The sequence below is a fragment of the Electrophorus electricus genome, chromosome 18, assembly GCF_041902795.1.
Source record: "Electrophorus electricus isolate QZ-2024a chromosome 18, ASM4190279v1, whole genome shotgun sequence".
NCBI classification, from domain to species: Eukaryota; Metazoa; Chordata; class Actinopteri; order Gymnotiformes; family Gymnotidae; genus Electrophorus; species Electrophorus electricus.
Genome location: NC_137514.1, coordinates 16,233,821 through 16,256,478, shown reverse-complemented (window position 1 = coordinate 16,256,478; position 22,658 = coordinate 16,233,821). Strand labels below are relative to the sequence as shown.

Sequence of the window (22,658 nt, the reverse complement as noted above, 5' to 3'; positions counted from 1 at the left end):
ATGATGGTGAAGTAATGTGGCTTAGGTGAGATGATGGTGAAGTAATGTGGCTTAGGTGATCTGATAGTGAGCTACTGGGGCTTAGGTGAGATGATGGTGAAGTAATGTGGCTTAGGTGAGATGATGGTGAAGTAATGTGGCTTAGGCGAGATGATGGTGAAGTAATGTGGCTTAGGCGAGATGATGGTGAAGTAATGTGGCTTAGGTGAGCTCACAGTTCCTGGCAACATGGCAGCTGCAGGGCCACAAGCAACCTACACATGGAAGAGCCCTCTGTCTCTGTCTCATCTCATGTCTTGCCCTTTATGGACTTAAATGAGACTTAAAAAGAGAAACAGGCATCAATTGCAATGTGTGTGGTGTTGAGAAATGTTAAATAATTGATTCTGTAGAAGATGAGATCCATAAAATTATTGTGCATTTTTATGCAAGTAGAGCCATTTATTACATTTTCAGGTTGATCATTTGTAACACCTTACTGCATTTTTGGGTATATACTGTTTTCATAAGTTATTATATTCATGATTTTAGTTGAAACTTTGAGTATTATAGATGATTCACTTTCAAAAGTCTGTCTGTAAAATTGTCATGAATGAAACAGGAGAGTTTGGATGCCATTGCAGTCAAGTTTTACACTCAATTTTACACAAGTGAGAGATGCAATTAGGATTACAAGGTATGAACACAAGTGATTCAGTCCTGTGTGTCAGGAGTCCTTTCTAAGTTTAAACATAGAGTTGCAGAGGAGGTGAATAGGAACAGGTGAGAGCCATAATTAATCCACACAAATGATAAACACAGGGGTGTGGTTACACACAAAACCAATCAGAAGTGTCACAGCACTGCTATGGAAAATAACACTGACGAAGAGAACAGGGCTGTGCAGCATCATCTGTCGTAAAGATGCTGACAGTGGGGTTGTGACAAAGATATCAACATATCAGTGAAGCATCTGAATACACTGAAGTAAATATCTTCAAGATGTAGGCTACTGTTGATACATCTACTTAATTTAAATAATGTTATGTTACATGAAGTAGAATTAAAAGGGACCTATTATTCTCATTTTTAGTGTTCATAATTTTATTCTTGGAGTCTACTAGAATAGATTCACATGCTTCAGTGTTCCAAAAACACAATGTTTCTCATACTGTACATCTGTTTTCACTATCTATGTGAAACACTTTGTTAGAGCTTCTGTGTCTTCAATCTTCAATCATTACAGTGTTCAGTGGTTTCCACTGTTTGCGGTGGTGCAAACAGACATTCAGATCTCTGCTGGTGGACTGAACTCGGCATTATGCATGTATAAAAATATTAGGGGCATTGCATTAGAAACTGGGCCAGCAGGTTAGCTAAGTGAATTGTGACCATAACATTACACCTTGTAATCATAAATCCACCTCCACACTTGATGATAAAAAAAAAAAATCTAGTGATTTGAAAACAAATGTCAGTATTTTCAAGGAATTTTAGGTAACAGTGGGTCTACAATTGATTAGCAAAACCTTTATAATACACTGAAATTAGTTGTCAAGCAAGCCTCATTAGCTGAGAAGCCTACAGCTGAGCACTGGTTTTACTGTTTGACTACAGCCAACAACACAATTTAACATTCGTAGTAGCTTCCTTTATTTGCTTTAAGAATGACAAATCCACAAATAATAATGCATTCTTGCAGGGTGTGAACCTGAATCTGCCATTGGGTCACAAAGTTGGAACTGCCCTGTCTTGCAGGAATAAGAGATGTGAAAATCCAGCATCGAACTGTGTACGTTTTTTGAAGTCCTCTCTGAAGTCCCATATGTAGTAAAATATTTGGAACAGTGGAGGGAACAATGATAAAAATTAATTTCAACCACTAATTTTGTTGTGGTTCTACTTTTGGGAAAGCATACAAAGGCAATTTCCCCTCACAATGCAGAATACAGGACATGGCTAGCTACCTAGAAAACTGAACAAACTCTTTCTGGCCTCCAGTACTTGCAATATGTCATGTGAAGGTGTGCCAAGCTTGCTGGTAATGTGGGCAATATGGAAAGTCTTACGAGATTGTTCCTTGTTACAAAGAAAATGACTGAAATTCATCTGGTAATCTGTTCAGTGAGCGTTACTCCGTGTGTCATACACTGAAACACACTTGTCAGATAGGCTGTGTGAATCGACAACTTGGGGCTAAATCAAATCAGCCCATCATAGACAATTGTTAGGTGATGATATTGTCCACAAAGGTCCAATTTAATCTGCTTCAAGTATTTCTTAACAAGAAATATGATGATGTGGTATAAAATATGATGGATTATCCTTGTTTTGTTAGTTGAAAGACAGGGAGGGCTTAGCCCCACTAGTCCATTTATACCAGTTGCCCCTACCAAAACCTAATCTTAACCCTCACCCTGAACCTAATCTTGTCCCTAGTCAAGGATTAATTGATCCAGTTACAGTCCAGTTACAGAGAGCTGTCAACATCATGTCTATAACAGATTGTTGAGCATGTTGAGATGGTATATATTATATCTGTTACATGTTCGTTGACCTCTCAGGGTAACATCTACAGATATTAATTTGGATGCTCCAAATAAAGTGAAAAACAATTAATCAGAATATAGACAAATATTATCTACACAGTCAATTAAAAGTCTCCTGGATAATCTGCTGAATGTATTCAGATACCTCATTACTTCAATATCATTGCTATGTTGATATTTTTACTGAGTCCATGTTTACGTCATCAAAAAATACCATTCAAAATAGTGTCACCATTATAATAAATTTTAAGCAGCAGATAGAAGCCACTGACATCCTCACAATACGTGGAGGGTTTCATCCCAGATCCAGCACTCTGAAACTAAGCGGAACTAAGCGGAAATGTTTAAATATAACAAAATAAGTTAATGTATCTTCAACAAGAAATGCTTCGCCTGACATTTTACAACCTAGACCACTAAAAGAGGTCAATGTTGGCCTGTTTGTGTATGTACACCACAGTGGTGACAAATCCCAAAAACTATCTCAGTAGCCACAATTTTATGGCATTTGGATGATACTTCTAGCCAAAGCAACTTACAATCATGACTCTGTACAACTTTGAGCTATTGAGGGCTAAGGGTCTTGCTCAGGGGCTAAACAGTAGTAGCTTGGCAGTGTTGGGATTGAGCTGGCAATCTTCTGATTGCAAATTGAATACCTTAACCACTGAGAAGACTGGGAACTTCATAAATAACAGTATGCATATGTCTTTTTTAAAGGTGTGAGTCATTCTGATGAAGGATGTCACTTGTCTGTAATCTGTGTGTAAAAATGCTGAATAGGTGTTTTCAGTAAAAATCCTAGAGCAGTTTTTGCACCAATGCTCTTAAACCTATGGCAAATTATTTTTTTCTTTCATTCAAGGTGATCTGTATTAGCTGTGGGAGCACTGAGAAGGCTTGAATCTTCATTTTTGTAAGTGGCTCAACAAAGACTTGAGCAGTGTGCTGAAAAGTCAAAACTCCTCTTCCTGTGCACTGACCAGGGTTTTGCCAGCACTCTAGTCTGCAGGGGCCCAGGTTTTTTTCTCTCACCAACCAAATTCCCATTCTCTCACTCTCACAGTGGACCTACATTACTATCTGATACATGAGCTCTACTGAAACCTGAGTGGATGATTTGTACTTTTAAAATATTTAGCACAATCTTGGGCTGGGCCTTCACAAAACACAAAACCACATGTCTGATTGTGAACTGATGTAAGCAAGTTGCCTTGTGTGGTAAACAAAAGATGACACAAGATTCGGTTAAAAAAAGACTTCCAACCATCAAACCATGTGGTGCATTCTGTACTTTGTGCAGGCAACTTTAGGACCAGGTTGTTGACATTGCACTTTACTTTGTACACTTTGGTAAGTACACTTTGATCTGTACTTACCACTCCAGGTATGTCATCAGTCAGGAAACCTAGCAAACATGATTCATCAAAACATGACTTACCACTGTTTTTAATTCTATTGACTCTCTGCCTGTTTCACAAGTGATAAGCTTGGCACTGTCTTGAAAGGCGAGAGCTCGGAGATGTAGCATTTTTATAAGTTCTTAGAACCATGCATGTAATTTATACTAATTTCTCAGCATTTTACTCACAGATCTGTGAACACATACATTGTTTCTCCGGTTGGAGATGTATAATATCTATTATGTTAAGAAGAATAAGGTTTTTGCTCCAACTGGATACATAGTGTTTTCTTTCAAGTGTGCTCCCAAGTCCCAAGTGTGATCTCAGATGAGATGGGGGCAAATGTGTGTGTCTGTTTATCTAAATGGCCGCATGAAAGAAGTATAAGTGAAATAGACCTGTGTTTATTTATTATTTTTTTAGGAAAGATATGAAAGATATTAAAGTTTTGTACTGCTGTTATGTAGCAGTGACCACTGTTATGTGTTAGTGATTTGGGGATGGCTGTGTGCAAAGTCTTCTCCTGTATTCTTTGTACACCCATCACTGTACAGACTCACACAGTTCCAACATCATTAAATTTGCAGATAGAATGGTAGTAGGCCTGACCTCACACGAGAATCATCTTATAGACATAAAGAGGAAGTTGGTTCCCTCACACCTGACAGGAAAATAACTTTTCACTTAATGTGAAGATCATCAGTGAGCTGATGGTGGACTGTAGGCGGCAGGAGAGGGAGGTGACCTCACACAAATAAAGGGGGGAAAGAAGGCATAAGATTATCCTCAGAACGTAGTTTGGCATGAACCCCTGCATTCTCATAACTTTTTACACATGCACTGTGGAGAGCATCCTTCCAGGCTGCATCGCCACTTTGTACGGGGGGACTGCACCGCATTGGACTGGAAAGCTCTCCAAAGGGTGGTGAGGACAGCCCAACACATCACTGGGAATCAACTCCCATCACTCCTGGAGCTGAACACCAAATGCTGTCTGAGGAAATCTAAGAGGAATCATAAGAGACCAGAGCCATTGTGTGTTTCTCACTGCTGCCAACTGGCAGACAGTTCAGCAGCATACAAAGCAGAGTCCGCTAGCTCAGGGACAGTTTCTTTCCACAGGCCATCAGGCTGCTGAACAGCCAGTTGTACCATCATTATCTGTATTCTCAAATATCCACTTTCGAATGGGCAATCCCACCCCCTCCATAATGACCACTAATACGACTCCCCATTACTCTGCACTTCATAGGGATGTCAAGTTATATATCTTGGACAAGTTAAATAGCTTCGACAATAATATATAACATCTAATGATGCTACTGATACTACCATTCTTCTTGCTCTGTGCTGTCTCATTTACAAAGTGTACCCAGGGTTGTTTGCAATGGTGCACAGTTTGTTTGGTAAATGCATGATGTGTGCAAGACTTGTGTGTGTAAATGTCTAACCTTTTGTCCTTTAGCAATCTGCATTAATTTTCCTTCCTGCAGAAATTGTAAATAGTATATTCACAGACATAGTTATGTGCAAAACAATAGCAGTCTAACATCACTAATGTATTTAATTACTGATTTTGGCAGAAAAGATGATACAACATGGGGAAAAAATTCATGACTAGGTGTAAATAATGGGCAACCAACAGAATCAACAGTCATGACATGCTCACTGCTAATTGGTGTAACTGACTCATCTAATGAAAGGGGCATGTTCAAATTAATAGCAGGGCAACATCCTGGTTCCAGACCAACAAGATTGATGTTATGAAGTGACCAGCCCAATCCCCAGACCTCAGTTCGATTGAGAATGTGTGGAGTGACATCAAAAATGCTGTTTTTGATGCAAAACCCAAGAATGCAGAAGAACTGTGGAATGTAGTCTAGTCACCTTGGGCTGGGATATCTGTTTGCAGGTGTCTGATGTTAGTTGACTCCATGCCACACAGATGTAAAGCAGTTAACAGAAATAAAGGTTATACAATTAACTGTTAGTTCAGTGATCAACAGAAAAGCTAAATCTGTAAACAACTTTTAGTTTATAGTGTAAATATTCGAGTTTGTAAATGAAAATGAAGACACTGCTATTTTTTTTTTTGAACAGCCCATTATTCTTTTTTTCTTAATTTTCAGTTTAAAAACTGATATTTTGTTCATGTTTTCATTTTGGAATTGAATGTGCAGTGCTCCCAGTGCCTTTGAGTATATGGAAATAAATGCTATTATGAGGACTGAGCTTTTTCTCAGTTGTTTTAAACACACTGCTATTATTTTGCACAAAAGTGTATTTGTTAATTTCTGTCAATGTAAGGTGTTCATACTTATGCTTTTCACCCACCTAACTCCCATGAATTAATGGTATTTAGCTGACACGTTTATACAAAGGGACTTAGAATTATGACAAAATACAACTTGAGGCTTAAGGATCTTGCTCAAGGGCCTAACATTGGCAATTTGGTGGTAGGGCTTGAACTGGCAACCTTCAAGCCACATACCTTAAACACTGATCTACCACTGCCCCAACAAAACTAATTTGATTTGATCTGACAGTCAGCAACAATATTCAGATCAGCTTGGGCATTTAAATGATGCTTGATTGGAATTAGAGGATCCAAATTGTGCCAAGAAAGCCGTTTCAGTGAGCCTGAGTCCACGGTAGCCTCAGATTCTTGTTCTTGGCTGACAGGATTGGACATGTACTGTATACTCTGAGATGCTTGCTTGCTCACAACAGTTGTAAAAAAATCAGACTTACAATAATACAAGCTGTCAGGAATACAAGTGTTCTCCTCATCTCTCCTCTCATCAACTAAGTATTTCTGGATCTGCAATCACTGAATGTTTGGTTTTCTGAAAACTCTAGTGACTGTTGTGTGTGAAAGACAGGAGATTAGTATCTGAAATAGTTAAACCAAACCTGTCTGCAACGAACAACTATGCCATGGTCAAAGTTACTCAGATTGCAATTTGTCCCTTTCGGATGTTTTTGTGTGAACATTAACTGAAGCTCTTGATCCATGTCTGCATCATTTTATGCATTGTGCTGATGCAACATATCTGGATGACTAACTACATGGATGAGCAGGTATACATGTGTTACTTGTGGCCAGTCTCCAGTACAATATTTGTCTTTTAAATAGTTTGAAAGACCTTGTGGGGTGTCATTGTGTTCTATAAAAAAAATAAAATAAAAAAAAAACTATAAATGGTGCTAAATGTTAGTCATATGAATAGAACGTATGACTCCTAAGTAAGTACCAAGTCATGTGTGTAGTCTGTGGCCAGGGTGTGTTGGGGGCTGAGATGTAACAGATGTTCCTTGGTTGCATTGTGGCATGTTTCACAGGCCTACCCAAAAGCCTGTGCTGACAGCCCTCACAGAGGGAGCCAATTTAGGATCCTCCGAGGAGACACGCACTTATCGACACTTTTAGAAAGCAAGTTTGAGAGTGGGGGTGGGGGATGGGCAGTCATAAATAGATATAACTGGTCTACAGAGATGTAGCTGTAGGGTTTAGGCCCCACAGATTAGGAGATTCTGTACAACATTCTGGGGTAAATGTTTGGTGAAGCATGGATGGATTGATGGAGGGATGGAAGGATGGATGAATAACAAATGCAGTATTTAAGCAGCTTGAACCCCTCCTCAAGCACAACCATTATTTTGCTTCTCTGGCTCTCTCATGCTGACACCCCCCCATGTTTGGTCTGGCACCTGGTATTACTAGAATGTACATTTCTAACAAAGTTTGTACCTTTCACTATGATCATTATTGTCATCACTGTCATTGCATCATGCAACCTCTGCTTTATTTACACATGCTTGTGTCTTTGCTGTGCCATCTCAGTCCATCTGGTCACTGTTTCCAATTTTAGATGTGCAGAACTTACTACTCATACTCTCTCTGTCTGTTTTGTAGGTTTCACTCTTGCCACGTTATCTCCTCCGGCACCTATCCCACAGACCAGGTTACTTCGACTGCAGGGACAACCAGAAATTGGGATCTTTGCCACCTTGTCCAGTTATTAATCCCTCAATGCCTTTCTAGAACCACTAGAGAACCTTCTGTGCCAGGGTGACAGCAGAGTGGTGTTTTTTATTGTGCAGTAAATGCGAAGAGGTGAATTCTGTGCTTTAGGTTGTTGAAGCCCCTAAAAATGGCTGAACTTGACACGCTTTGACTGGCATCGGCATTACGCCACCCTGAGAGGGGGATCGGTAGGCCAAGTCCTTCTGGCTCCCTTGGAACTGAATGTTTCCATCCAAATACTGTGAGGTCAAAGCTGGAGCTTGTACCTTGTTTTATATTATAAACACCACCTGGAGAAGGTGTTAACAGAGGGACTAGCGCCGGTCAAGGGCTGTGAGCGGGCTTGTTGGCCCCCCTTGGGTCAGGACCCACTTAGCCCATTCTCCCCTTCTCAGGCCCGTTTGGCCCTCATTTCTCTGCCTTCTGTCCACACAGCCTCCACCATTCGTCCTTCCCTGGCCACTGCCGTCCTCCCTCCCCGCTCCCGTCCCCACCCCACACCACCTCACCACCCTGGCCCCTCCTCTCTCCACACACTCCACCCATCCGCTCACGTCTCCATGGCTACCGGCACTGCCACCACAGCTCGAGAGCACCTCCTGGTGGTGCGGAGGCGGAGCCCACACATGCGTTACACCCTGGGACCTGAAAATCTACGCACCTTGTCAGCACAGGGCACCAGCAGTGTTACTAGCACCTCCAGAGCACCTTCAGAGACGATGGGCCTCCCACGGGCCAACAGTGACACAGACCTCGTCACATCAGATAGCCGCTCCTCTCTTACTGCTTCCACATACCAATTCACGTTGGGGCGGGGCCAGAACCTTGTCATTTCATGGGACATCAAGGAGGAAGTGGATGCTACCGACTGGATTGGGCTTTACCAAATCGGTGAGTAAGGGCCCTAACCTTAACAATGTATGCTTAGTCACTGATGATATACAACCAATATTAGGGCTGTTGTGGGTTTTTTATATATATATATATATATATATATATATATATATATATATATATATATATATATATATATATATATATATAATTATTTTTTTTTTACATTTATTTATTTATTTTTTTTTATGGTATACAGATACTGGATGAATTTGACTATTTTTATGGAGCATGGTTGAAGAAGGACAAAGCCAAAGCTATAATGGGAAGTTATATGATTGGAGTCATTAGAGCTAGACATACTATCCTAATATAACTACTGTATATTTGAATTAATAAATTAATGCATAGCTGTCATGCTTCACAGAAGCCAGATAACAAAAGCAGATTTTCAGATTTCAGGACTTAGAATTAGTGTTAGAATTTGGACCACAACTGACTATTGTTTAGTTCATGACTACTTTTAAATCTGTTAACAGAAAGGTTGCCTTGATATGAAAACAACTTGTTTTACGTTGCTCTCATTGGAAACAGATGAATTAGCTATGTTGCAGCACATCTCTGAATTACTCACTGTGCTCATTGTATTGCATTACTGCCCTACTATTGTGTAGGTCAATATTGAATCTTACATTAGTTTCAGGAGAGTCTCAGTCTGTTTTCAAGAGACAACTGATCTGAATTATAGGGGCAAAATGGAATACATGAATACACATGGAAGGTGTTCTTCAATCCCTTTAAACTAGGCACCACAATAGATGCTGCTAAGAAAAAAACTCCATTAAACTGAAAGTGTGTATATCTGCATGCATCGGTGTGTCTGTTTGTGTTTGTGTGTGTGTGTGAGAGAGAGAGAGAGAGAGAGAGAAAGAGAAAAAAAAAAAGTATTATGGGCGGTGGTAGCACAGTGGTTAAGGTGGTTGCTGGTTCAAGCCCCACCATTTCCAAGTTGCTACTGTTGGGCCCCTGAGCAAGGCCCTTAATCCAAAATTGCACAAGTTGTACTCAGTCATAATTGTAAGTTGCTTTGAATAAAAGCGTCTGCTAAATGCCGTAAATGTAAATGAACGTGGGGAGATTTGCTGAATCACCTGGGTAGTAGTGACACCATCTCTTTCACCACCTTTCCTCCCTGTCTCTTCCCTTCCCCTCCCTCACACAATGGCTCACTCCCCTTTCTTCTCACTTCTTGCTCTCTGAATTTACTTGCTCCTGCAAGATTCATAGAGCCCATGATTCCCATTTAGGAAAGCTACATATTACAGTGGGAATAACCAGTGCAGTTTAGCTGATTGTGTTTTGAAAAAAATCTAACTTTTGTTTGTTTTTTACTTGTTTACTGTTCATGCAGGGGAGTTGAATGCTTGTATGTGTTTTATTGAGAAGAATTGTCATGTTTCTTATTGCATTTTGCAAAATCTGTTTTATGGCAAATAATTTAATTTTAATTGTATATGTAGTAAATGATCAATTGTGTTCTTTGGTTAGCTTTGTTTTTATAATACAATTGCTTTAACCACAGATGTTTTTTTTCAATTTATTTATTTATTTTATTTTATTTTTATTATGGTAAAGAGTTTGTAGATGTGTGTTTAGCCATGTCCAATGGTTCTCTTTTTTGGTCCAACCCTAGTCTACTACCCTACCCTTTCACTGTGCCTGACCCCTTTGCTTGTATGAAGCAGAAGCAATAGTGTACTGCTGTATACTGCAACAAAAATGAGCTCCTGGGACATCTGGATATGATGGACAGTGAAAGCTGATCTCCCATGCTACTACAACAAGCTCCATAGTGTCATTGATCTAGTCAGGGAAAGTCCAGCATGGTCTCTCCCAGCCTGCATCGATCCCACCCCCCCCCCCCCCACTGAATCCATTAGAGATGCTTTCACATTCACTCCAGGGCTCTGATCAGCCCCGAGGAATTGGCCAAAGCTAGGGTTCCATTCTGGTTCTGGTGGATTTAGGGTGAATCTGACAGAATCTCCTGTGAATCTCACTGGGAAAAGTTTCATCAGCCAGCATCAACTCCTTCCTTATCACACTGAGAATAACTAGCTAGCTCAATATGGGACTGGTATTCTAAGTGATTGTATTTTCTGATTAGTTTGATTTTAAGCCTTCTTCCAATTTGGGCACCAAATTCTATCTCATGTAGGCAACATGCTTTGGCTATGCTGTCTATCTGATTTATGGGGGAAAAATTTTGTTCTACAGCAGAGCCGTACAAGTCCTTTACTGTGTTCGCATGCAGACCAATAGAGGTGGTCTGATAGATCATTGCTCAACTATTTTTAATGTGTTCTGAAGACTCTGGAAGTGTGCAGCCAGCCACACCCTTGTCCAGAGCAACTTACAGAAGTACATTCTATTCAGCATCCCCTTTTGACAAACAAGTCTAAAACTGATGCAGATTTTACTAGCGACTGTCTTCAACACTTGTTCTGTTGAATGTACAGTAAGTCATTAGCTAAACCAAAAATAAAATATTTTTCTAATGTAAATACTTTCAGGACTGCCTTTTATCATTCATTGATGGGATCAAAACAGATGCCGAAATGTTTTATGGGCCATAACCTGGTGAGTGTTTCATGGAGAGAAAATGGCAAAAGTATGTCACACTGTGACAATGTTCAGCTCAGGACTTTGTCTTTGTTCACTACATGTTGTCAGCTCAGAATATCAGATGTTTTTAGTTTCTTATGTGAGAGGATGTTGCCTAACTGAATACATTTGGACAGTGCATATTGAATCACTTTAGTGTAAGTAAAAAAAGATACTCTAAGATACTTTACAGTACTATAGTAGTTTTACTGCACTTACAATGGTGTACATTACTGTGTTTATTGTGCTGTACTGTGTTTACTTTAGAGAAGTGGAGGGTGTTGTGCTCAGCATACTGTAGAGTGATGTATTTCATATCATAAAATATATATATATATATATATATATATATATATATATATATATATATATATATATTTCATATCATAAAATATATATATATATATATATATATTTCATATCATAAAATATATATATATATATATATATATATATATATTTCATATCATAAAATATATATATATATATATATATATATATATATATATATATATATATATATATATATATATTTCATATCATAAAATATATATATATATATATATTTCATATCATAAAATATATATATATATATATATATATATATATATATATATATATATATATTTCATATCATAAAATATATATATATATATATATATATATATATATATATATATATATATATATATATATATATATATATATATGTGTGTGTGTGTGTGTACTTTTCTCTGACTCTGCTTTTATGTACAGATAATTCAAAACATGCAGATATGAATTAACTCTCCTTTACCTTCTGACCAACAACACATGCCAAAAATATCAGTTGTGTAATGCTATGTGCTGTTCTCACTAAAATGTAGCTACAGTAGTTTGTTGTATTATTGCTTACCTTATTATGGCTGAGGTACTCAATTTTCTAAAGGTTACACAGAGCTTCATAAAGGTATATACAGTGCATCCAGAAAGTATTCAGAGCACTTTTATTCAGATTCACTTTTTCCACATTTTATGTTACAGCCTTATTCCAAAATGGATTAGATTCATTTTTTCCCCTCAAAATTCTATACACAATACCCCATAATGACAGAGTGAAAAAAGATTGTTTGAAATTGTTGCAAATTAATTTAAAAAAAAATCACATATACATAAGTATTCACAGCCTTTGCTCAATACTTTGTTGAAGCACCTTTGGCAGCAATTACAGCCTCTGTAATTGAGTATGATGCTACAAGCTTGGCATGCCTATTTTTGGGTAGATTCTCCCATTCGCCTTTGCAGAACCTCTCAAGCTCCATCAGGAGCATCGGGGCACAGCCATTTTCAGATCTCTCCAGAGATGTTCAATCGGGTTCAAGTCTGGGCTGTGGCTGGGCCACTCAAGAACATTCACAGAATGTTTGAAGGAACTCATTTGTTATCTTAACTGTTGCTTAGTTTTGTTTTCCTATTGGAAGATGAACCTTCATCCCAGTCTGAGGTCCAAAGTGCTCTGCAGCAGGTTTTCTTCAAGGATATCTCTGTACATTGCTGAATTCATCTTTCCCTTGACCCTGTCTAGTCTCCCAGTACCTGCTGCTGAAAAACAACCTCACAGCATGATGCTGCCACCACCATGCTTCACTGTAGGGATGGTATTGGCCAGGTGATGAGTGGTGCCTGGTTTCCTCCAGACATGATACTTGACATTCAGGCCAAAGAGTTCAATCTTTGTTTTATCAGACCAGAGAACTTTGTTTCTCGTGGTCTGAGAGTCCTTCAGGTGCCTTTTGGCAAACTCCAAGTGGGCTGTCTTGTTCCTTTTACTGAGGAGTTGCTTCCATCTGGCCACTCTACAATACAGGCCTGATTGGTGGAGTGCTGGAGAAATGGTTGTCCTTCTGGAAGATTCTCCTCTCTCCACAGAGCAATACTGAAGCTCTGTCAGAGTGACCCTTGGGTTCTTGGTCACCTCCCTGACCAAGGAGGCCCTTCTACCCCGATCACTCAGATAGGCCAGGTGGCCAGCTCTAGGAAGAGACCTAGTGGTTCCAAACTTCTTCCATTTATGGGTGCTGGAGTCCACTGTGCTCATTGGGTCCTTCAAAGCTGCAGAGGTTTTTCTGTACCCTTCCGCCGATCTGTGCCTTGATACAATCCTGTCTCAGAGGTCTACAGACAGTTCCTTGAATTTCATGGTTTGGTTTGTGCTCTGACATGTACTGTCAACTATGGGACCTAATATAGACAGGTGTGTGGCTTTCCAAATCATGTCCAATCAACTGGATTTACCACAGGTGGACTCCAATCAAGATATTGAAACAACTGAAGGATGATCAGTGGAAACAGGATGCACCTGAGCTCAATTTGGAGTGTCATGGCAAAGGCTGTGAATACTTATGTACATGTGATATATATATATATTTATTTTATTTTTATTTTTTTTTTGGGGGGGGAGGGTATTGTGTGTAGAATTTTGAGGGGAATAAGGCTGTAACAACATAAAATGTGGAAAAAGTGAAGTGCTGTGAATACTTTCTGGATGCACTGTATCATAATAAAAATACTGAATGTGACAGTGTAATGGTTTACTTTTCTACATATAAATTAGACAGTTCACAATTTATTTTTCTTAATAAATTAGAACTTTTAAACAGCAAATGTCCCTTGACCAATAACAGCATATGGGGCACGATACAGTACTTTTAAATATTCGCTAGCATTAACTACAGACAGACATCTCATGTGTTTTCCAAGCTAGCATCCACAATACAAAATAAAAGGGAAAAAAAGAGCAAACACACACAAAATACCATTTTATCTTATAATCAAGAAATCTTTTGGTGAAGTTCACATATAGAAAACTGGATATGCCATGATATAAAATACTGCCGTGGCTACAGAGACACATTTGATCAAGTACAAGCTTTAGAGACAGGAAACACCAAGATGGGAAACATTAAGACAAGAAGCACCAAGCAAAGGTCCTCATCATCAGCACAAAATCTCTAGAACCGTATTACTGTAATCTTATTGCTATAGTATTATTACTGTAATCTTGAATAAAGATGCTGTGACCTTGAATTATTGCATCAGGTGTTATCAATTACTGCAGTAATTTATGACTTAAGACTTATGTATGCCGTTCTTTAATCATTTTAAATTAGAAGCAGAATTTCCATTTTAAGTCAAATCTGTGTAGGCCTAAATTTCATCAATAAGCAGAAGGAAAATCCAAAATTAGTTTTGTCTTGTCATGGTTCCTTACTGGGTTGTGCATTCACAGATGAGACATGTCCAGCTAATGTGTGGGACTCAAAGAACCGTGGTGTGAATGGGACTCAGCGGGGCCAGATCGTCTGGCGACTGGAGCCTGGGCCCTACTTCATGGAGGGTGAGTGGTTCTGTCTTTCTAGCAGTCTATTTCCCACTTCACCTCTTTCTTTTCTTTTCTCTCTCTCTCTCTCTCTCTCACACACATACACACACACACATACATACATACATACATAGATACATACACCTCTTTCTTTTCTTTGATCTCTCTCTCTCTCGCACATACATACATACATACATACATACATACACAGTGTGTGTATCTATGATAGCATTCAGACATACTGTTATACTGTGTTCCTTTTGTGTTGTTGGTGTGTGCATGTGTGATGGTACACAGCTGAGACCAAAATCTGCTTCAAGTATTACCATGGAGTCAGCGGAGCCCTGAGAGCAACGACCCCCTGCATCACTATAAAGAACCCTGGCGTGCTGGTGAGCTTGTGATTAGTCTATGGCATACCAGGAGTACAGCACTGCCTTACCAAATACATTCACAAACCTACACTAGCCACCACAGGGGATGGAAAAAAAGCATCAGTCATGCTATCCTTTGCAGAGGCAACTGGTGTGTGACATACCTAAGAAGTGACTTGAAAACGTTTAATCTACTTTATGTTATCAGAATAAAGTTTAATCCAGTATACATGTTACCATAATAAAGGTGGCCTTGCTTAGGCAAACTGTTTCCCCCATTTGTGGTTATAGCAGTATGTCTGAGGGCTGAATGTCCATCAACTCTGGAGAGGAGCTCAGATATTAATACTAATTAAAGGGTATTAATTAAAGGATCTGTGGAGCTGTGGAGCCTAGAACCAGTCTGCTCACTGACTAGACTTTATAAACTGTCTCTTCCTTTTGCCCTGCTGAATTTTAGTTTTAAATGACCTTTTTCTGACGCAGTACAGATGTTGATAATTTTTTCTTGTGTGTTTTATAGGGGAGTGCTTATAGCAAGTCATGCTACTTGGGTTTATTATAACCTGTCTGGGACTTTTGCAGCATCGAACACATTTACTATGCATGCACTTGCTAAGAGTAATGCATGTTTTGGCAAACCACTTATATAATATAAATGACTGATGGGTCTTTTTCAAGTTCGGCATGTAATCTTTGGTGTATTCATTCAAATTTTTATTCGTTTATCTAGTATGTGAACACTCCATCTACATCTCTGTCTTTGTCTGGCCTGCCTGTGTTCATGGAAGCTTTGGCCAGTTCTAAGAAGAGTATCATGTTCACTAGTGTGCCAAGAATGCTTCGAGGGCAGTGCCCACTGTAAAAGGCACTCTCCCATACACTTTGAAGTTCACTTAAAAGAGACACACACCGAACCCGAGAAAAGTTCAAAGACTATTCAATGCATGGTGTCAAACAATGCACAGATGTTGGTTCTCAATCAGCATCACCACTTGTTAAAACATCCCTCCCCCAAGCCCGATTTTTCCTATTGCTGGAGCCCGTTGTGTAGATGATGAATATTCCAGTCATTCTTATGTTACTTCTTTAAGAGTTCTCTTGCTGAGAGTCATGCCCACAGTGAGAAATGCTCAGGTCTCATAGCAGAGCAGTACAACAGGGCCACCCAAACCTCACTCTGATGATAAAAAAAAAAATAATAATCTCTGATGTCAGAGACTGAAGTTGCAGTAAGTGTATTAACTGGGTACTGAAACTTGTAATCCAAAGTGTATACTCATCAAAACTGGTAATACTTTCATTCTTGAGCATCGTAGAGAAATGGAGCAGCACAAAATAAAGTTTTTGAACTTTGATTTTTCCACTACTGAGACACAACAGTCTTTAAATGCTTGTATCAGGAAGTGTCTTCATTTCTATTGTACTCACATTGCCATCTTCCATTAGCTAATGCATGTGTGCATAGAATCTTCCAGAGCCAATGAATCAGGCTATGCGGTAATATGCCAGAGCACTACAATGGAGTTCAATAATTAACAACCTTTAACCAACATGAGTGAGCTGCACATCATACCATACAAACTGTTGCATGCCTTACTGTCTCTCCTCTTCCTGTCTTCGTCCATCTCAGGTGGCCCCAATAAATCTGCTATGAGTTTGACTGACACACAGTCTTGTCTTTGTTGTTGCATTCTGAGACCAGACTATCCTAGCACGACAAGGAATACTGATTATAATGGGTTTACTTACCAATCTTTACGGGATTACTTACCGATCTTAATGGGTTTACTTACTGATTGTAACTGGTTTACTTATTGTTTCCTGACTCAACACAGTTTCAGGGTGAAGTGCAGAGTGTTAACTTTGGTTGAACTTTTCTTGGAATGTTCTTCCCTGTTCAGTTAATTTCATTTTTCTTTGCACTAAAGACATTGGAAATGTATGTGTGCATGTGTTGTCATGCCGTAGGCTGGAGTGGAAGGGCAGGCAGAGGGCCAGTCTGTGACTGAGCACTGTCGAAAACTCGTCAGCTTCACGTTATCGGGTATGTATTTTCTGACAGCTGTGTGGGTGAGGGGTGTCTAATAGCTAGGCACTGTTTTGGATTTCCAGAGCTAAATTAAGTGGGGAGGGTGTAATTATTGTTAAGCGTTACTAAGTAATTATTTTCATTAAGTGAAACTGACCTTGCCACATTACATAGTACTGTACATTACATAGTACTGTACATAGTAATGTAATGTACATAGTAATTACATAACATCAGCACTGCCTCCTTGTGGACAGAAAGTGTCTGTGCATATTAAAACAACATTCTATAAGGCCTCGAGACATGAGTTCATATGATTAAACCTGAACAGAATTTCTAGCTACCAAAAAGATCCGGTTTCACAAAGTGCATAAAGAGGAATATTCTATTTGAAAATTCTATCAGCTACTTTATTTGAGAAAGACCATGTTAATTATACTCCAGTGAAAAGGAAGGTCAGAGCAAACTACAAAAGACATAGCAGTCCCCACTGATAGTTTGTAGAGTTTGTTCTGTTTCTCATAAGAACTTTTCCCTTATTACAGTTAGCTTACAAAACATGTTTTAAACCAAACCAATCATGTTCATTACATCAGTGCTTTACAATAAACACAACATTATAATATAGTAACAAAGACTAAATGGAGAAAAAAAATCTGTGCCTTTCATCAGCCTATTTCAGTAATGAGTTTCAAAAATGTATCAGTGTTGACAAATTCTGTCCTCAGTTTGGGCAAAATTCCACGACAACTTTAAAGGCTTTAAGCCTGTAGAAGGGTGCCATCTTTGGCTCCAGACATTGCAAAATAATTATCTTTTCAAACTGTGATTTCAGTTCAGTCACAGCCTAAATGAATGCCATCTCTGCAGTTGCATAATTGTTCATTCTCTGTTGCATTTTTAATCCCAGACATGCTTATTGAAGTTGATTTTTAGATTATGCTTTTAAAAAATCTCCAATTAAAACAGTTTACCTAGTCCATTTAAGAAAGGGAACTCCATCATAGTCTTGTACATAAAATGTATCTAAAGTCTATAGAATATATTTATACTGTCTACTGTGTTGTAATATGTAAATGTGTTTTTCCCCCGTTATGGTGCATTACTGTTATAGTTAGCTTCTGCACATTTTTTCAGGTTTTAATATATAGCTGTGGTGCTGTGTGTGTATATATGCAACTGATTTCAACACTCATCCTTTGTTGTGAAGATATCCATGCTCAGGGGCTAAAAAAGGGCATGTTCTTTAACCCTGACCCTTACCTGAAGATGAGCATCCAGCCAGGCAAAAGGAGTGGTCTCCCCACCTTCAGTCACCATGGTCAAGAGAGGCGATCCTCCATCACATCCAACACCACCAACCCTGTATGGCATGGAGAGGTGACTTACACATTCACTTGGGCATTCTGTTTATTTATTTCTCTCTTTCATTTTCTCTCATTCTGTCCTTCATGTATTAATCTATATTTAAAACACATGGCTTTTCTTTACCTATTCTCTTGCAGAAATACACCTTTGTTGCACTGATGACAGATGTTTTGGAAATTGAGGTCAAGGACAAATTTGCCAAAAGTCGACCAATCATCAAGCGCTTTTTGGGCCAGCTGACCATCCCTGTGCAGAGACTGCTGGAAAGGCATGTGGCAGGGTTGTTGTTCACTATCACTGCAATATATAGTACCATAGGGTTGTTGTTCACTATGACTGTATATATAGTACTGCAGGGTTGGTGTACCTTGTGTAGTAACTTTAAGGTAAAATACAAAGTTTTTACATTATTTCATATGGAGTTACAAGGCTTTGTTCTGAGAACTCTGTTGTTCTGCATGAAGATGAGTACCACCACTGCTGCAACAGTTTCCCAAGCCTATACCAGTTTCATTTTCAACAGCCAGTAATTTTAAAGCATCTAGAACTGGCACAAGACACAAGTTAAGCATCTAGAGCTGGCACAAGACACAAATAAAGACACCAGCCTAGACACAAGTTAAGCAGCTTTGTACAAAATTGTAGTCCCAATAGTGATTTGTCTTGAAACAATATTTTCTTAACAAAGGTCTAAACAAAGGTTAAATTTGTGTTAGAAACCAAAATGTGGCTGAACATGATAACTGAGTTCTCAGCTACATTATTTTAAGCAGCCTGATTTCCTGAGCGCAACTTAGAATTTTAGCAGTTATTAGTTAAGTGTTAATCTCTGTTCTGGGTTCAGTGATTCAAGTTATTTCAAGTTATTATGGGTTGAAGTTATTTCTTTTTATTCAATGAGCATGTTAAGTAATAATACATCAACTGTATTTTATGAATTATTATTTTAAATAAAACAAATACATAAATAAGATAGGAAACATCTATATTATATCAAATAATGACAAAGCGAAATTAGCTGAGAACTTAGGAAAATAGACATTCAGTCTACAGCGATGTAACAGTTGAAATTCATAATAATAGAATGGCACATTTACATTTGAGTGCTTCTTTGGAAATAAAAGGTTTCACAGACTACTTTTAGTACCAGTGGACATATGAGGTTTTTTTTTTTTTTTTTCAAAGTAATTTCAGACCTTTTTATTGATTCATTGGTAGTGAAATCTTCACACAATGTATAAAACACAATGCCTGCATTTTCAGATGATGGGGGGGGGGGGGAAGAGGACTGGAAAAATGAAGAGACATTTTTGTCAGACATTTGCCTGATGTCTTTTTCTGAAAGAGAGAATGTGTCTGTTTATAGCAGTTACCCATGGTCTGTCACATCAACTGATACTTGTGTGTTTCTTCAGGGACCAGCCGGTCAGCTACACTTTGTGTCGCCGTTTGCCCACAGAACATGTAAGCGGTCAGCTTCAGTTCAGGGTGGAGATCACCTCCACTGGACACGAGGGTGAGTGATAGCATGTACATGCACTCTGTGTGCACACAATTGTCAAATTGTCATTTTCATGTATGTTTTATGTCTATTTCCTTTCCTACACACACACGGCTGAAATCAGACACTATGAGCTCTCTTGTGAGTGCCTCCTCTCAGAACGGAGACCCAGGCAGCCCGTCGGATGACGAGGATGTCCTGCCACCTCCTTCGCGTGTGCCACAGGGGCCGTCCCCTACGGGCTCTGCGGGCTCCCTCCACAGCGAAGCCCTCCAGCCCGATGAGGTCCCTCTGTATGCTGATGAGGAGCGGATCCCAAGGAACACCGGGCCCATTGCCGCTGATGGCCCCATAGGCAATGCCCAGAGGCAGGTCTCCCTTAACGACTACCTGGACTCCATTGAAAGGCCAAGGTACTCCGGAGACCGGCCGCTGGGTGCCACTTCACCAAAGCTGCGCTCTAGCTTCCCAACGGACACACGGCTCAGCGCCATGCTTCACATTGACTCGGATGAAGATGAGGATGGGCACGGAACACAGGAGTCACACCTCGCCAATGGGGTTCCAGGGAGGCACAGGGAGGGGGAGGGGGAGGGGACAGAGGGGAGCCGAAGTAGGGACGAACAGGCAGCGGCTGCCACTTTTAGTAGCAGCCCTGCAAAGAGCCAAAATGGAGGGGCAGGAGAGAACCAGGAGCAAGTGGCGAGCTCCGAGACCCCTTTACAGTCCTCCTCTGGATCCCAGCAACCTGCCTCCACAACTCAGGTTAGAGGCTTAGATTTATAAACATTTGCATTTGATAAAATTTCGATTAGATGTACTACTGGTCATCTGTTGTTATGGTTTCCAGTGTATGCTGTTAGTGCCTTTGTAAATTCCAAATCGCGAACACTGGTGTGGACAATTGTCTGTCCAATTTTCTATGAAGTAAATGAACAGCATACAAGAAACAGCTACAGATATTCATATATTCAATTTGGTTTGTCCTGTAGGATACAGAAGGAGTTGCATCTGAAGATGGCGCTAGCGAGGACGTGTTTATAGGGACGGAAACTGCTGTCTCCGAAGCTTCGGCAGCTACCAGCAGTGCAGCCAGCGATGGGGCCATGGCTGCCGAGCAACCAGAGGGCACCAGCCCTGGAGAAAGGCCAGACGCTACTGCTGAAGCCAAAGAGGAGGAAGACGCGCAGGTATGGGCAAGGAGGCAGAGCTTGCAGGAATCGGGCGATGGGTCACAGACAGAAGAGGAGGCGTCGTTAGAAACACAACGAGCCACAGCTGACTCAGCGCAAGCTGCCATGGAAACAGATGGTGAATCAGGTGCATTTTGGCATGATTTCCTAGGGAATGCATGTTGAATGCTTTGGTGGTTTGTCAAACGTCATTTGTTTGAAGTAACATTTAAGGTGTAGTTTGATGTTCTGCTGTAGGGGCAGCTGCTCAGGTAAACGGCCATCAGCCGGTCCAGTCTCTTCCTGCTGTACGCCATGACATCAACCGCTACCAGAGAGTGGACGAACCTCTGCCACCAAGTAAGTGTGTGTGTGTATGTGTGCGTGTGTGTGCGCACCTAGCCATCATAATGATGGTCTATTAGATATACCTCCATGTTTCTTTGATATCTTAAAATTTTAAACACTAAAATGTGTCTATACTGCTACATCAATCATACTTTACGATGACCTCTGTGTGACTGTAAGACTTAGGACAGGGCTTTTACTGACCACCCCCTTGTTCTGGTTACTGTAGACTGGGAGGCGCGTATTGACAGCCATGGGCGTATCTTTTACGTGGACCATGTGAACAGGACCACCACGTGGCAGCGTCCCACTGCACCGCCCGCACCGCAGGTCCTGCAGAGGTCCAATTCCATTCAGCAAATGGAGCAGCTCAACCGCCGGTTCGAAACACACACATACCCCCTCACAGACCTGGGATCACATCACACTCGTGTCGTTCGACTATTAGGATGAAAAAAAGAACTCAAAATACATTAGACGGTTTTTGTTAAAGCAAAATTCCATCGTCTCTCCAGGACAAAAAGGGAAACTACTAAAATACTTTCCTGTCATCAAGATAACATTCTTCCTTCACTCTCTTTCCTGCATTTCCTTTAGTTTTGTGATTTATATGCTGCTGCCTTTCTTTCTTTGCCTTTCACTCTCTGCCTTTTTTATTCTTTCAATCTTCTGTTCAGGTACCAGAGTATTCGAAGGACAATAACAAGTGAACACCCAGAGGAACAGAGTGCAGAGATGTCCTCTGATGACACCGACCTTGTGCATAACTATATTCCTGGTACGCGCACACACACACACATTGCATTTTGAACTTGATAGCATGGTGACACTGATTACTGTAATTCAATTGGTTACAGTGTGTGGCATTTCTGAAGGTCCCTTATTCCAGGAAGATTCACTCTGTGTTTTCTCATTCATCATTCCAAACTATGTGTAATACCATTATACCTAATGATAAAAAATAGATAAATAAATAAACCACAAAAGCAACACTGGGCTCTATTCTTTATTTTGTTCTTAAAGGAATTGCTTTTACTAGCACCTTA

At 39.8% G+C, this 22,658-nt stretch overlaps 1 protein-coding gene across 5 annotated transcripts in view; it reads left to right on the top strand.

The window, feature by feature from the left end:
• hecw2b (HECT, C2 and WW domain containing E3 ubiquitin protein ligase 2b) overlaps positions 1–22,658 on the top strand; it is a 49,229-nt gene that overhangs the window by 10,460 nt on the left and 16,111 nt on the right. For 3 of the 5 annotated variants that reach the window (XM_027030209.3, XM_081701064.1, XM_081701065.1), the window contains 12 exons: positions 7,848–8,849; positions 14,725–14,832; positions 15,115–15,209; positions 17,163–17,238; positions 18,434–18,603; positions 18,729–18,859; positions 20,007–20,107; positions 20,217–20,857; positions 21,085–21,412; positions 21,523–21,624; positions 21,842–21,992; positions 22,290–22,390. In XM_027030209.3, the coding sequence (XP_026886010.2) occupies positions 8,519–8,849; positions 14,725–14,832; positions 15,115–15,209; positions 17,163–17,238; positions 18,434–18,603; positions 18,729–18,859; positions 20,007–20,107; positions 20,217–20,857; positions 21,085–21,412; positions 21,523–21,624; positions 21,842–21,992; positions 22,290–22,390 (2,335 nt within the window). In that variant the 5' untranslated portion in view covers positions 7,848–8,518. Of the gene's footprint in view, positions 1–7,847; positions 8,850–9,051; positions 11,433–14,724; positions 14,833–15,114; positions 15,210–17,162; positions 17,239–18,433; positions 18,604–18,728; positions 18,860–20,006; positions 20,108–20,216; positions 20,858–21,084; positions 21,413–21,522; positions 21,625–21,841; positions 21,993–22,289; positions 22,391–22,658 lie in introns of those variants that run through there. The other 2 variants (XM_081701066.1, XM_081701067.1) reach the window with 2 other exon arrangements.